The 15,695-nt window shown below is 43.5% G+C and overlaps 1 protein-coding gene across 1 annotated transcript in view; it reads right to left on the bottom strand.

The window, feature by feature from the left end:
• LHFPL1 (LHFPL tetraspan subfamily member 1) overlaps nt 1–14,405 on the bottom strand; it is a gene marked incomplete at its 3' end in the record, with an annotated part of 44,237 nt that extends 29,832 nt beyond the window's left edge. Inside the window, exons 1-2 of the mRNA XM_084639223.1 lie at nt 13,989–14,405; nt 1,132–1,230 (exon numbers count right to left, since the gene is read on the bottom strand). Coding sequence (XP_084495349.1) covers nt 1,132–1,230; nt 13,989–14,370 — 481 coding nt within the window. The 5' untranslated portion in view covers nt 14,371–14,405. The remainder of the gene's footprint in view (nt 1–1,131; nt 1,231–13,988) is intronic.
• Nucleotides 14,406–15,695: the final 1,290 nt, after the last annotated feature.

Below are 15,695 nucleotides of genomic sequence, written 5' to 3'. Positions count from 1 at the left end.
TGATGCTAATTGCCTTCATTGTCAACAAACCCAGGAGCAAAGAGGGTAGCCAGTTTTGGTTGGTTGTATTCCCAAAGGTTTCATCACACGACAATCTTTAATTAAAGATTCATGTTTAATTCCTAGAAACTCCTGGACAATCCTGGAGGTTTGGCAACCCTCGGAGCGAATGAGCCATGGAAACTGACCTCCTCTGTCCTCAGCAGAGGTGGTCCTTCCAGGTCAGTCTAAGCTTGTCAGCTCTGGGAACATTGGCAAAGAAGTTTGCATAGTTGTTGCCTATGCTGCATCTGTCCTGTGGATAAACAGAGGGCTTCATTCTCTGTCAGATCACAAGTATTTTCTTAACAAAATATTAAAAAAAAAGAAAAAGAAACAAGGAAATATAAAGTATTATGGGGCTCGCTACTTAATGTTTGTGTATTGTGCACAACTTTGAAGATACAGGGATAAATATCTACTGGTGCATCAAAGAAGCACCCCTTGCACAGGTGCACGTCTGCCTATCTCTCTGTACAGCACCTTGCACAATAGGGCATCAATCCAGATAACAAGTGCCTCAGATCAACTTTTCAGATACGCTACGTATTGTTTTACCCGACAGTCACAATCAGCTGCTCCAGTCATCAAAGAAAGAGCATTAGCAATAGGGCTGGGAGGTAGCTCTCTAGTCAACTTTAAACAAAAGAAAATGAAAATCCCACAAGTTGCAGAAGGCAGAGGTGTGATATGACCCATGATACTGACAGCAGCCACAACAGCTGAACCTACCAGGCCAGCATAGGTGCTGGCTGAGATGAATAACATTGTCGTCATTTTTCAGAGTAACAGCCGTGTTAGTCTATATTCGCAAAAAGAAAAGGAGTACTTGTGGCACCTTAGAGACTAACCAATTTATCTGAGCATAAGCTTTCGTGAGCTACAGCTCACTTCATCAGATGCATCCGATGAAGTGAGCTGTAGCTCACGAAAGCTTATGCTCAAATAAATTGGTTAGTCTCTAAGGTGCCACAAGTACTCCTTTTCTTATTGTTGTCATTGATTCAGGACTCATATAAGGTGATTAACTAGAGAGAATATGTGTAAAAACCCATTAGCCATTCGGTGTTCTCCTTTCCAGGGCTGCCTTACCTAACTGAAATTGCTTGGAGGCATTCCCACATGTCTGCTGTATTTCTGGGCTGTTCCATCCTAAGGGGTACAAAGCACAGCCTGAGCTTATCAACAGCCCTAGAAAGAGAGAGAGAAAGAGAGAGAGAAATGTAAAGACGTCCCACAGAAGTTTTTAAAAACCAAATAAAACTCCACCACTCTGGGGTTGTTGTGACAGGATCCCTAGAAACACAGACTTTTAGGCTGCAGATTTTATTTCATTCATCATCAAATAGATGTTTCTGAAAACCTCATTGAAGATTAACAGGGGAGTGGGAATTGACACAATTCAATAAAAAGCCTCAGTAGAAACAAATGCGGTTTGAAAGCAAAGCTAGTGTTCTGAGAAATCAAGATCTCTGGCTGCTAAAAGAGGGGACACTGAGACTGTGTCTACACTGCAATTAAACACCCTTGGCTGGCCCCTCACAGCTGACTCACACTCGCAGGGCTTGGGCTGCAGGGCTGTAAAATTGCAGTGTAGACATTTGGGCTCTGGCTGCAGCCCAGCAGAGTCCCAGAGCTGAGGCTCCAGCCTGAGCCCAAACATCTCCACTGCAATTTTACAGCCTCAAGTCCCATCAGCTGGCACATGCCAGCTGTGGGTGTTTAATTGCAGTGTGGACAAACTCACAGAGCTCAGCCACATTGGCCCATGGTGATGCTGCTATTCCGTCTCCTCTGTACTGCGCCATTAAATGTAGAAGGGCCTACCTTGCTGGATGGGTCCGCTGCCGTGTATTGTTATGTTTCAGACATGCAATGTTAGAAAGGGAACCACTGAGTTCTCGCTCTGGTGGTGACTTTGGGCCATTGAGTTACTCTTGTTTTGACTGAAAGCAGAATGGGTCTCTGGACAATTGTTGTTTCTTGCTTCATCTAAAACAAAAGTCAGCTAGACAGAGAAACACATCATGTGCCATAACAGGCAGTAAGGACCCTATAGGAATGTGTACAGAATTGAAGCAAACTCAGTTAAAAAGTCAAACAAATATCAAAATGCTCGTAATATGCGCCCAGTTCTGGCCAAGAATTAGAAAAAGGGGAGTACACGTGTGTAGTGTTTACAGTGGTCTGAAAATTTGTGCTGGGAGAGTCTTTCATAAATCGGGGAGCAGCAGCTTTGGTAAAACGGGTGCTTAAAGTGCATGCCTCAGTGACCCGGCTTGATTCCTTTATTTATTTGTTTGTTTGTTTGCTTGTTGTGCTGGGTCTGTGACCTTCTATTCCAACACACACACTGTAAGCCCAGCATGTATGTGTAATGAGCCATCAAGAGGATCAGTGGGAGCACTGCAGAAAATTGTGCCTGCACCCAAAAAAGATTGCAACTATTTGCTCTGCAATGACAAGGTTGGGACTGAACAGAAAACCTGTCCAACTGAGCATCAGTCTGATTTGGGTTTCCAACTCCTGGGCTTTAGGTTGTTTTTGTTTTTATTTGTTTGGTGACATAGCAATGCAGCAAAGCTCAGTTCTGGTTCAGTAACTGGTCCTGCCCTGTGTAATCTGTGCTGTCGTTGTCTTCCCTGGACCAACTCAGCAGTCACTGACTGCTGTAAATGGCTTGCTAGGATATGTGCTTCCAGTAGATAATCATAGAATGTAACAATCTAGCAGAGAATGATAAATACACTGTGCTCCTTCAAGTGGATGTTGGGTCTCCTGCTGGGTCCATCATCGTTCTCAGCTGTTTAATGATGCAAAGTTGCTTTGAATTCTCTCTCTCTCTCTCTCCTGGAACAAATGTTTTGAAGAGCTGACTACTGCCTGTAAAGGATGCTAGTGAGTAACATGCAAACACACACACACATCCCCATCCCCCTCAGTATCACGGCTACAATTTTCTAACCAAGTTTACAATGGGCTCCATCCTGTCAGGTGCTGAACTCCCTTAAAGCAATGGGATTTAAGGGGCTCAGTACAAGGGAGGTGAATAATTCGGATGTGTGTAGTTTATACAATGAATGTTGCCTCTTCGTCTGTTCTGATTATCCAGAAAAGGAACACCAATTTCTAAAATTTCATGATTATTCAGCCAATGACCTTTGAATTTTTGAAGCAAACAGCTTCTGTGAGCATTTAGTAATTGACCTTTGAAATACAAGTTGTTTTGATTGGACACACAGGTCATCTGGTATGTTTCTGGTCCTTGACTGGATCAATGTTATTCTTAGGGCCCGGTCCTCGTCTGGTGTAAATCAGTGTAGCTCTACAAAAACCAATTGCACTATGCCAATGACACCAGCTGAGAAGCTGCTCCTTCCACAGTGCAGATTACAAATCTGAGATTCGTTTGCTGCTACTATCCTCCAATATTTGCTTTAAAATAGGGCTGTCAAGCGATTAAAAAAAATTAATTGCAATTAATCACACTGTTAAACAATAGAATACCATTTATTTAAATATTTTTGGATGTTTTCTACATTTTCAAATATATTGATTTCAATTACAACACAGAATACAAAGTGTACAGTGCTCACTTTATATTTTGTTTTTGATTACAAGTGTTTTCACTGTAAAAAGACAAAAGAAATAGTATTTTTCAATTCACCTAATGCAAGTACTGTTGTGCAATTTCTTTATCATGAAAGTTGAACTTACAAATGTAGAATTATGTACAAAAATACTGCATTCAAAAATAAAACAATGTAAAATTTTAGAGCCTGCAAGTCCACTCAGTCCTACTTCTTGTTCAGCCAATCGCTCAGACAAACACATTTGGTTACATTTGCAGGCGATATTGCTGCCGGATTCTTGTTTACAATGTCACCTGAAAGTGAGAACAGGCGTTCTCTTGTAGCTGGCGTTGCAAGATATTTACATGCCAGATGCGCTAAAGATTCATATGTCCCTTCATGCTTCAACCACCATTCCAGGGGATATACATCCATGTTGATGACGGGTTCTGCTCAAAAACCATCCAAAGCAGTGAGGCCCGACATGTTCATTTTCATTATCTGAGTCAGATGCCACCAGCAGAAGATTGATTTTCTTTTTTGGTAGTTTGGGTTCTGTAGTTTCTGCATCAGAGTGTTGCTCTTTTAAGACTTCTGAAAGCATGCTCCACACCTCGTCCCTCTCAGATTTTGGACAGCATTTCAGATTCCTAAACCTTGGGTCGAGTGCTGTAGCTATCTTTAGAAATCTCACATTGGTACCTTCTTTGCGTTTTGTCAAATCTGCAGTGAAAGTGTTCTTAAAACGAACAACAACATGTGCTGGGTCATCATCCTAGACTGCCATAACATGAAATATATGGCAGTATGCAGGTAAAACAGAGCAGGAGATGTACAATTCTCCACCAAGGAGTTCAGTCACAAATTTAATTAACGCATTATTTTTTAATGAGCATCACCGGTATGGAAGCATGTCCTCTGGAATGGTGGCTAAAGCATGAAGGGGCATATGAATATTTAGCATTTCTGGCAGGTAAATACCTTGTAATGCTGGCTACAAAAGTGCCATGCAAATGCCTATTCTCACTTTCTGGTGACACTGTAAATAAGAAGAGGGCAGCAGTAGCTCCTGTAAATGTAAACAAACTTGTTTGTCTGAGCTATTGGCTGAAAAAGAAGTAGAACTGAGTGGACTTGTAGCCCCTGAAGTTTTACATTGTTTTGTTTCTGAGTGCAGTTATGTAACAAAAACATAAATCTACATTTGTAAGTTGCACTTTCAGGACAAAGAGATTGCACTATAGTACTTGTATGAGGTGAATTGAAAAATATTATTTCTTCTGTTTATCATTTTTACAGTGCAAATATTTGTTATCAAAATATACACTTTAATATCAGTTTCAAAACAGAAGACAAGATATATATGAAAATGTAAAAAAAATCCAAAATAGTTAATAAATTTCAATTGGTAGTCTCTTGTTTAACGGTGCGATTAAAACTGATTAATCGCGATTAGTATTTTTAATTGCAATTAATTTTTTTAGTTAATCGCATGAGTTAACTGCAATCGATCAACTGCCCTACTTAAAAAATATCAGTCTGATGACATTCCTGCCAGTAAACTCATTCCCCAGAATATTCACAGAACCCAAATACAAAAGGGGAAACTGCCCAGTTGAATCACATTTATTTATAATTTAAATCAGTTAGTGAAACATTTTTCCCCCTCATCTGACACTATCAAAGCCTAAAAATTAGAGCCTGAAAAAACTCCCCTCAGGTGGAGTGTATCTGGATAAAAAGAACAGGAGTACTTGTGGCACCTTAGAGACTAACAAATTTATTTGAGCATAAGCATCCAATGAAGTGAGCTGTAGCTCACGAAAGCTTATGCTCAAATAAATTTGTTAGTCTCTAAGGTGCCACAAGTACTCCTTTTCTTTTTGCAAATACAGACGAACACGGCTGCTACTCTGAAAAATGTATCTGGATAGAAGTCATACCGGGAGAATAACAACAGTATGAACACAGCTTGACACTAATGCTGTCTGGGCTGAGAAGCCAATGCATACTCTAGTGGCAGTCAGCCATATCCCCCGAGAGCATCTCCAAATAATATAATATACACGTGCAGCCGCACCCCCATGCCCAATCCTTTCAGAGAAGTAAAAGGCACGAAGCCAAAAATGCATTTTGTGGACTCGTAACTGACAACTAATCCCATTATACTCGATGAAAGGGCTAACGGAAGCCCTTAAGGGCATATTCTTAAAAATGAAGTAGTAAGTAAATTATCCGGCAGTACATTTGCACTTTTCAGCATTTCCTATATTACATCTTATTAGAAGGGGGAACTGATCAGTTTTCCCTGGAGATGTGGCTTTCTGATGTTACTGCTTGAAAACTAGGGTGATACCTGACAGACAAATACACAGGGCAGGGATGACATCAAACCCATGTGTTTAGCACTGGCTGCATGTGCAATAATTAGCCATGCTATCTGCCCAATACTGACTGTGAAGCTGGATAGTATGGAAAATATTATCTCCTTTGCAGTAAACACTTCCATGAAATAGTGCATCAGCATTTCATTGCTGGCTACAAAAGCCTATGAAGGGTTGCAGAATTTGAGTCAGTAGGAGGGATGCTGGAACCAAGGATAAGGTGTAAGGAGGAGGCAGGCCACCAAGCATATCTTGCACTGGGAATGGGATGAATCTGGACCTCCAGGACGAAGTATGAGGAGGCCTCACATTGGCAAAGGTGCAAGGATCACATGGGCATGATGCTAGGATCATGCATTTAACATGCACGCTCGACCATAGCTAGATATGATGTTTGCATTAATTGAAACTTGCCGTGCCTTGCACCATCCAGGTGTGATCCTTGCACTTGTGACAGGTGGGGGGAGGAGTCAGTGCAATAGGAGGGATGCCTGGGACTCTGCGGAGGCTGGGCCCTGGCATGCTTCAGAGTATAGCACTGAGCACTTAACTTTGAGAACACCAGCACTGGCCAGGCGCCTAGCCATAGGAATGTTTAAAGGGAAGACATCCAATATATTTACTGCTACTATACAAATATTATACATACAACTTGCCAGGCAGCATTTATGTGGGAAGCAAATACAAATGAAAAATGTATCACATTTCTAATGTATTTTGTGTGTTCCCCTTACAGCATTCATAAGGCTGGAAGCCTAAAAAATACCCGTGTCCAAAGGGTTAAACAGCAAAACTCACCATAATGCTCTGTGGCCTTTTCAGATGGAGAATATTACACTTCAGTGAATGGAGGGACAAAAGGCCTGTTTCGATCACCAGCAAAAGGGGCACAGAACTAGTGTGTGGAAGTGACATATCTAGTCTCCTGGGGATATTACAGCCAGGCCATCACTGCAGAAGATTAACCTCAGCAACCCGCTGTTTACTCTGATAGGACAAACTTGCAGGGGGCTTGCTGTCTGTCTCTGTGGCTAGTAAACAAACTGATGTGTAGTGAAAGGAAAATGTATCTGAGGTCTAAGTCTTAATGGACCCATTTTCTCCGCACTTTTTGCCATGCTGAGATTGCTCTGACTGGAAACGAATTGCACTTCTCCCCGAGATGTATTTCAGTTAATGCACCTACTGCCGAGAACCTTCTATGCCTTTCATAAAATCCAGAGAGTTTTGCAGGCACATGTGAATCAACACTATGAGAAGCTGGACTGGTTGAGAATCAGTAGACATCAGGAAGCTTTTTAGTCTAGCTAGACTTTTTAGTCTAGCTATTGTGCTAGGCACTAGCTTTTTAGTGCAGTGCCTAGCACAATAGGGTTCGATCCCTGATTGGGGCCTTTAAGCAGGGTCATTATACAAATATCATCATTTAAATTACAAATCTCCTGAAGCCTTCTAAAAAAACCTGTAAAACTACTAGATGGAGAAATGTTTTCTTTTAAAATAACATGACTAGCGCATTTATCTGGAATGTTCATTAGCTAGGCAATGCACCTGGTAAAGATAGTACTTAGAGTGGTTTACTTGTGCTGCGGTATGAAATTATTTAAACCTGAGTCTACGCTTGCGTATTGCTCTATGGCACTGACATTAGCTGGGTGGTCATTGGCTACGATGGCTAACTAAGCAATACGAATTCTTCCCAAGGAAGGAAAGAGACAAGCTGATTCATCCAATTACAGTATTCTGTAACCTGCTACCTGCGTGGCAGGATTGTCAGGAGACAGTAGCCACAAGCCATGTTGGTTCATCATTGTTCAGGAACACGCATTGCTCTTGGGCATATTTTTATTTAATGATGATTGATTTTTAATTATTTGTTATTAGGGGAATTCACCCCACCTTTTATCTACTTGGTGCTTAATAGCTCATGACCTGTACCCAATTAAGATCTACTAAGACAGTGGTTCTCAGACTTTTGTATTGGTCACACAGCAAGCCTCTGAGTGCGACCCCCCCCTTTATAAATTAAAACCACATTTTTTTTATATTTAACACCATTATAAATGCTGGAGGCAAAGCGGGGTTTGGGGTGGAGGCTGACAGCTCGCGACCCCCCAAGTAATAACCTTGTGACCCCCTGAGGGGTCATGACCCCCAGTTTGAGAACTAAAAAGCATTTGACTGGAGGAAAAATATATATTCAAGCAATAACCGTACGAAGGATCACACGCAGGGCTTAAATTCAGCCGGAGCTGTCCAGAGCTCTGGCAAATATTTTCAAACCTTGACTCCAGCCTCATGCTGTTGCGGTTCTCAGCCCAGGGTCTGCGGGCCTCTGCGGGGGCCACTGGCCAGTTTCAGGGGGTCGCTGGGGCCCCGCGACTGAAGCCTGTAGCCCTGAGCCCCAGCATGCCCTGCGGACAATGGGGGTGGGAAGGCGTGGTGGGCTCCAGGAAATACTCTATGAGAATTTAAGCCCTGATCACACATGATGAATAGGGAAACACTGTGCGGTGGTGACCTTTCAAAATAAACTTTGACCTGCAGTTTTCATACTGCTGTCCTTTTTTTTTTGTAAACGTAGGTTGACACCTAAAATACTGAGCAACAATTATTTTTTGAGGTATGCTTCAATGGGATAAGTAGAAATGGAAATTCAGGGAAACCAGTGTTCAGCAACCTTAATAAGACAAGCCCAAACCAGATCCCCACATATAAAAGTATTCTGAGGCAGTTCATATCCAGACCTGAACTTCATGGTTCTGGCCAATCTTCAATGTAAAAATAAAACAGCCTTCAATCTCTCACAGGGCTGTGTAGTAATGCAAACTACCTTGGGAGCTAGCTAGATGGCAGTAGAACATACTCAAATGTTGCTAGATTAGTATGACGAATAAATCCTTGTGGTCAGACGTTCCTGTTGCTTGGTCCTGAAGAAAACACATAACAGGCTTGGCAACAGAAATTAAGTAGAACAATGCAACAATGCAACATTTAGTTGGGGATTGGTCCTGCTTTGAGCAGGGGATTGGACTAGATGACCTCCTGAGGTCCCTTCCAACCCTGATATTCTATTAACATAATCTGAAAACTAGTTCTTCAGCAGGAATAGTCACCCAGGGAGTGATTTCTGCTAACGTACATGCAACCCAATGATGTATCTTACATCATTCTTGTTTCTCACAGTGTAGCATAGGCCATGAGACTATATGGAACCAACATCAAAAGATTGCATTTAAATTGAATAACTAGGCAAACACGACTGTGGTGGGGAATTGCAGACGCTGCCCAGAATGTAGCTTGGCAGCAAAGTCCCCTACTCTACACATGTAGGGCACGCTCCATGAGTAGATCTACCCTGGTCTACATGGAAGGTGGAGGTGGTTGAACTGCTCCACAGGGAACTGAGACTAAGGAGTGGTTTGGTGTGGAGAAGATCGAGGACCTGCCCAAGGGATGTACAATCAGCCAAACAGGAGATTCATGGAAAGGTCAAAAGCTGAGTCAGCCCTGCTGGGATTCCTAGCCCTGATGGCAGGGACTCTAGGTATTTCAAACCTGATGCTTAGACCTATTTGCCATCCTCTACCTCTGTTCATCTAAACCTGTGAAACCTGCAGCTGTCTCCACTCTCCCATCATCAAAGAATGATGTGCCTGATTTGCTGGTCTGGCCATGCTGCACTTGATGCAGGGCCAGAGAGGGGCTCCCCTGATCCTGGGGCCAGCCCATCGTCCAATATAAATTACTTACACTCCCCGGAGCTAGTCTAGCAGCCAGGAACCACCAGAGTATATGCTCTGTACCACCTGTGGATTCTCCTTGTACAGGGATGAATCTTCTGGGTTCATGGCTGCTTTGCACTGCTAGAGAGATGCAAAGCAGCCCCAGCAAAGCCAAGAATCGGGACTATTTATTTTTCTTAACTGAAAATTATCACATCCATCACAAGAGGGGTTAACATCCATTGGTGTCAAGATATTGTGGCGCATCTTCCTTCACTGCTGTAGGATTCAAGCCCTTCACTAACGTTAGTAGGTTCTCCCCCACAATAACTTAAGGAAGTATTATTGTCCTTATTTTATAGATGGGGAACCAGAGTGCACGGAGATTAAGTGTCTGACCCAAGGCCACACAAAGAGTCTGTAGCAGAGTCAAGAACTGAACTGAGATCTAATGAATACAGTCCTGGGCCTTAACGACAAACCCTTTCTTCCTCCCCTTTATACCACTGTGCAGAACACTGCTACCCTGCTATTATAGTCTGATGTCCCAGGGCAAGTTGCCTGATTCTGCAAAGATCTGTTGAAAGCAATTTGTACTCTGTTGCTGAGGGTGACATAGATCACTATGATGAATAAATCCTTCTGGTCAGATGGGATGGGAGGAGATCCTGGAGAGAAATGCATCTATTACAGAGTTCTGGATGGTGGGGGGACTCGGACAGCAGTCAATTAAAGCGTTTGGATTCTGGCACCATCCTTGTAATCCTACGGTTATTGCCAGTAAGGCTAGATGTGCATTTTTAAACAATGCCTCTTTGTTTTGTTCAGTTGGAAGCAGTCTCCAACAAACACAACCAGCTGCCTAGACAAGCCCATTGCATGCCAAGCTAAAGCGTAAAAGGAGGCAATTACGAACATTCCAATATTTATCACATTTTAAAAAATAATCCAAATGTAACTCTATTTCCCCAGAAATAGTTCATCCTTCATGGTGCTGATTTCTGGGGCTTGTGCAGCTGAAAGCCTCATGGCAATGAGTTATCTATATTATGCACAGCATGCGCATATGAGGACATCTTAATACAAAGGGACGGCCTTAGAGAAAATAGTGGTGAGCTGATTTTCGGAAGTGCTGAGCAGCCCTAGTTCACTGACTTCAGTTCCCTACAGTGTGGCAGCCAGATTCTGATATCGGTGGCGTTCTTTGGAATTTATACTGACATAACAGAGATCAGAACCTGGAGGGGGATGATAGCCTAGTGTAAACATAGATTTCACATTTGAATATAGCACCCACAAATGAGATTTATTTTCAACTCCTCGAGGGCTCCTTTGTTTAAACTTCTCCCTTAGTGCCAGCTCAGCTGTGTGGTTGGAACTCCTGTTTGCATTGCCTAGATGGCTGCTTCCAATCCATCACACCATGGTTTTATATGTCTAGCCCTCTATGCTCATAGCCCTCCTTTGTGAGAGGGAAGCAGTCGCACATTGGTTTGCTGTGGTGCTTTGCTATGTGTTCCGTGGTTTTCAAGCTATTGTGTAAATAAACTAGCAGTATCACACTGGGGAGGGAAAACAAAGACGTTCCAGTTTATTACAAAAATGGAGACAACACACTAAGGCCTTGGCTACAGTGGAGATTTTGACTACTGGTGCGGTGGTGCAAACCCCTAGTGTAGACATGCAAAGCCACAGGCCATAAGCCATGTTTTGTGCTGATACTTGAAACTGGGATAAGTTGCCCCAGTGCAAAACTATATTTCAAGGATGGGTTAGTGGCACTGGGGCAAATCACTGCTGGTAATTGTATACTGAGGTACCTCCCGCCTTGAGCAATGCTGCTGCAGCTGATGGAAGCTTTTGCCTTTTATTTTCCATCAGTCATCTATGGTAATTTACTAACAGGCACAAGGAGGGTATGGAACCCTCCGGGAAGGAGAGAGAAGAGAAGGTTGAGCATGGTGGGCAGTCTCAGAGAGGGAATGAAGGCAGAGGGGGTAGGAGGCCTGGAGCTGAGAATGGAAGGCAAACAGGAAGGGGACAAGTAGTTGATCAGTTTGGACTGAACAAAGCATGGGGAAGAGAGGACAGAGATAGAGGTAGGATTCTTTTGGCATCCCACAGTTCTGGAGACAATGAGCCTGATTCACCAAGGTGTCACTCCAGCTTCACACCAGACTGATTTCAAAGGAGTGATGCGGGTGTCAAACTGGGGTTACACTGGTCCATATGTATGGAGGAAGGACATTATGAATAGGAATGGGTTCTGGCTAGGGCACAGGACAAGGACTCAGGTGACCTGAGTTCTGTTGCCAGCCCCGACACTGGCCTGTTGTCTGCCACTGGGCAAGTCCCTGTCCCATTCTGTGCCTCAGTTTCCCTCTTCTTGTCTTCTCTCTTCGGATTGTAAGCGCTGCAGGGCAGGTTTGTCTCTAGCTGTATGTGTGTATAGTGCCCAGGACAATGGGGTCTTGACACATTCCTGAAATACAGATAATGATAACAGAATTGTGGAGACAGACAAGGGCAGGACTGATAAAATGCCAAGGGGGGTTATGCTAGGTAGAAAGCTGCATTGGGGGAACCTCTCCACAGCTATATCGTGACTGCAAGAAGAGGTGTATTTATATGTGGAGATAGCTAACCTCAGAGAACTGCCACAACGTGACATCCTTGTGGAGTCAAGGCATAGGTGGCTTTCACCTGGATGTAGCTAGTCAAAATCGACAATATATGCCCTGCCTGGAGTGGACCTCGATTAGCTGAGGTGAAAACTACAGTGTCCCGTGTCCACCAGAGGGAGCTATCTCCCTGCTTCCAGAGGCCACTAGCATCCCACAGGTAAAATTATCCTTTTTTCCCCCAAAAAAACACCTACAAATATTATCCTCTTTGTCTCGCAAACTATGGTGGGTCCCTGCCAACTTCCCTCCCTCACCCAACAAGACAGCAACTCTTGTTTGCAGTGAAAACATAGCCACGGGATTGTCTACACAGCAAGCCTCTTCTACAGTGAAAAGAAAAGGAGTACTTGTGGCACCTTAAAGACTAACCAATTTATTTGAGCATAAGCTTTCGTGAGCTACAGCTCACTGCATCGGATGCATACTGTGGAAAGTGTAGAAGATCTTTTAATACACACAAAGCATGAAAAAATACCTCCTCCCACCCCGCTCTCCTGCTGGTAATAGCTTATCTAAAGTGATCACTCTCCTTACAATATTACCAGCAGGAGAGTGGGGTGGGAGAGGTCTTTTTTCATGCTTTGTGTGTATAAAAAGATCTTCTACACTTTCCACAGTATGCATCAGATGAAGTGAGCTGTAGCTCACGAAAGCTTACGCTCAAATAAATTGGTTAGTCTCTAACGTGCCACAAGTACTCCTTTTCTTTTTGCGAATACAGACTAACAGGGCTGTTACTCTGAAACCTGTCATTCTACAGTGAGAGGGGCCTGGCCCTTCTGAACTCTCTCAGGGCTTGTCTACACGGCAAGTTGCCGAATGGCATGTCCCGGAGTGAATCTACAACTCCTGAGCCTGCAGCGCAGTAATGGCCCGCGCAGACACTGCTATCGCACAGTGAAAGGGCCGAAGCACGGCTCGGCGTACTACCGCCGGAAGTATTTCAAGCCGCTCTCTGGGGCTTTCACTGCGCTGTAGCAGAATCCACATAAGACGCTACCACACAGCAAGCCAAGGCACTGTGGAGTCACATCCTGGCTTGCCGTGAAGCAACTTGTTGTGCAGACAAGCATTAGGAGGGTTCAGAAAGGCCAGGTCCTCCTTATTCTGGAATAGGCATGACTGAAGTAACCAGAGGTGTTAAAGACGAGAGTGGAAATACAGTGCTGAAGTTACTGTCATCAAGGGACGTGTATTAAACAGAAAGAACCAGCAGCTGAAGTAGGCAGAATGTTTTCCCACAGAGATTCCTGGCTTTTGGGGAATGTTACAGCTCTGGGCCTGGTAACAAACCAGAAGAACATTTAATGTACTGAGAGTGTCTCTCGTAACAGACGTGGTATTTATGTAGAGCCAACAGGAAATTAAAGACTATACATGAAAACAGAAAGGTCAAGTATTGGAATAAAAAATCATATTCATGCTACCAAGATTTACTTCAGATGTTTAGTACAGATGTTTCCAGCTCAGTGATCGTTGGTGTCCTGAGCAGTGCTCTGAAGATCACTGTACAGTATTAGCATATGCTAATCAGCAACCTGAAGCCACTCACGTATGTAGCATAATGCAAACGATTTCCATTACCTCCTACAAACTGGGCTGCCCCCATGAAGCGTCCCATCATCCGAGAGATGAGCTCTTCCACGCAGCAACCCAGGATGGCTGCTAACGCCACCAGGAGCAGCAAGGCACAGCCAATTCCGGTCACCACGGTGCAGATCTGCCAGGATAAGCTGGGGATAGCCCCAAAACTGGCATACCTCCCACATTCTTCCACCATCACCAGGTGCCTCTCCTCCATCTGAGCTGGGTACGTGCACCGTCGGAAGGTGCCAAATGAAACTGGCTTCCCCAGCTGGGAACCAAAGAGCCAACAGGGCACAAAATAACTGGCCGAGCTGGCAACTGCTGTGAGAAAGGATAGGAAAGCCCAGAGGGCCCCAACCAGCGTCAAACTGCTGCCCATCTTCTTAGATCTCTGGTTAGAAGTGAAATTAAAGATAGCTGCCTCAGGGCATTCAAAGTGTCTCCTTGTCAGGGGTCTTCACAAACCTCAGAGAGGGACAAAAGAGGGCCAATAGAAGGGACTCAGCCCAGAGAGAAAACAGGAACCATGCTCGGGTCTGCCTCTCTACTTTCTGAAGCCACCAGCTTCCTCCAGGCAAAATTATCCTTTTTTTTTTTTCTTCAAAAAAAGTCCTAAAAATATTCTTATCTATATATTGCAAATAACTATGGATCCCTGCCAACTTCCTCCTGCACCCAACAAACCAACAGCATCCCTCTTATTTCACTCCATTGTGTTCTTAGTCCTTTTCCTGAGTGCTGGGCCCGGCCAGGCCTGCTGACTGATACATTTGGGCCCAGAGACAGTCTCTTGTTGGAAACATTTGTTTATTATTTGCTCAGGGTGCTGAAAGTTCTGATTCTGCTGTGTCGTTGTCAGTTGACCTCACAGCCGACTCTGACAGTGCTAGCGGGTCTTTCTGATGCCATTCCTATGTTCAGCTGCAATCTCTGAAATAGAAAAGCCACCCAACCAGATTACTGGCTAAGCGATTTCATACTTTACATTGTAAGTTTCAAAAATTCTTCACTCCAGAAAGGTTGTTTAGGAATTAATGTCACTTAAAGATCCTCCTATATATGCAAACCATGGGCCCAGTCTTGTACTCCCATAGTTAAAAGTTAAACACATTAAAAGTTAAATGAAATTAAATTAAAAATTAAAAGCGAATTGCAAGTTATTGCAACTGAAAGAAATTAGCAACGAATAGTCATTTGCATTTTGCTTCAGTTTGTTCCCTCAATGCCTGTGGCCTCTCTCAGACACAAGAATGTTTCTCATATGAGTCAGCTGCTACTCTGAAACCTGAATATTGACCATGTTCCTTTAACCAAACGGAGACTTTATATAGCAATGTGTATTCCCCCACTGAGCATTCTTAGGGGAACTGGGGCAGCGAGCACTCCAATCACACAGAAGAGATTGGTTTCAGAGTAGCATCCGTGTTAGTCTGTATTCGCAAAAAGAAAAGGAGGACCTGTGAACTCACGAAAGCTTATGCTCAAATAAATTTGTTAGTCGCTAAGCTGTCACAAGTCCTCCTTTTCTTTTTACAGAAGAGATTGCACTGTATTTATACAGACAGGCAGGTTTGTGCCTTCTAGGCAACAATTGCTTTCTTTACTTGATGGCCTCAAAGCAATCCCAAGAAGAATTATACTGAGCGGTATTATGTGGTTGCCATTACCATAATATCTGAGCACCTCACAAACTTTAATATATTT

The sequence above is a fragment of the Lepidochelys olivacea genome (assembly GCF_965140295.1).
Source record: "Lepidochelys olivacea isolate rLepOli2 genome assembly, chromosome: 9".
NCBI classification, from domain to species: domain Eukaryota; kingdom Metazoa; phylum Chordata; order Testudines; family Cheloniidae; genus Lepidochelys; species Lepidochelys olivacea.
The sequence above is the reverse complement of the archived record's forward strand: the minus strand, read 5'-3'. Positions and strand labels throughout refer to the sequence as shown.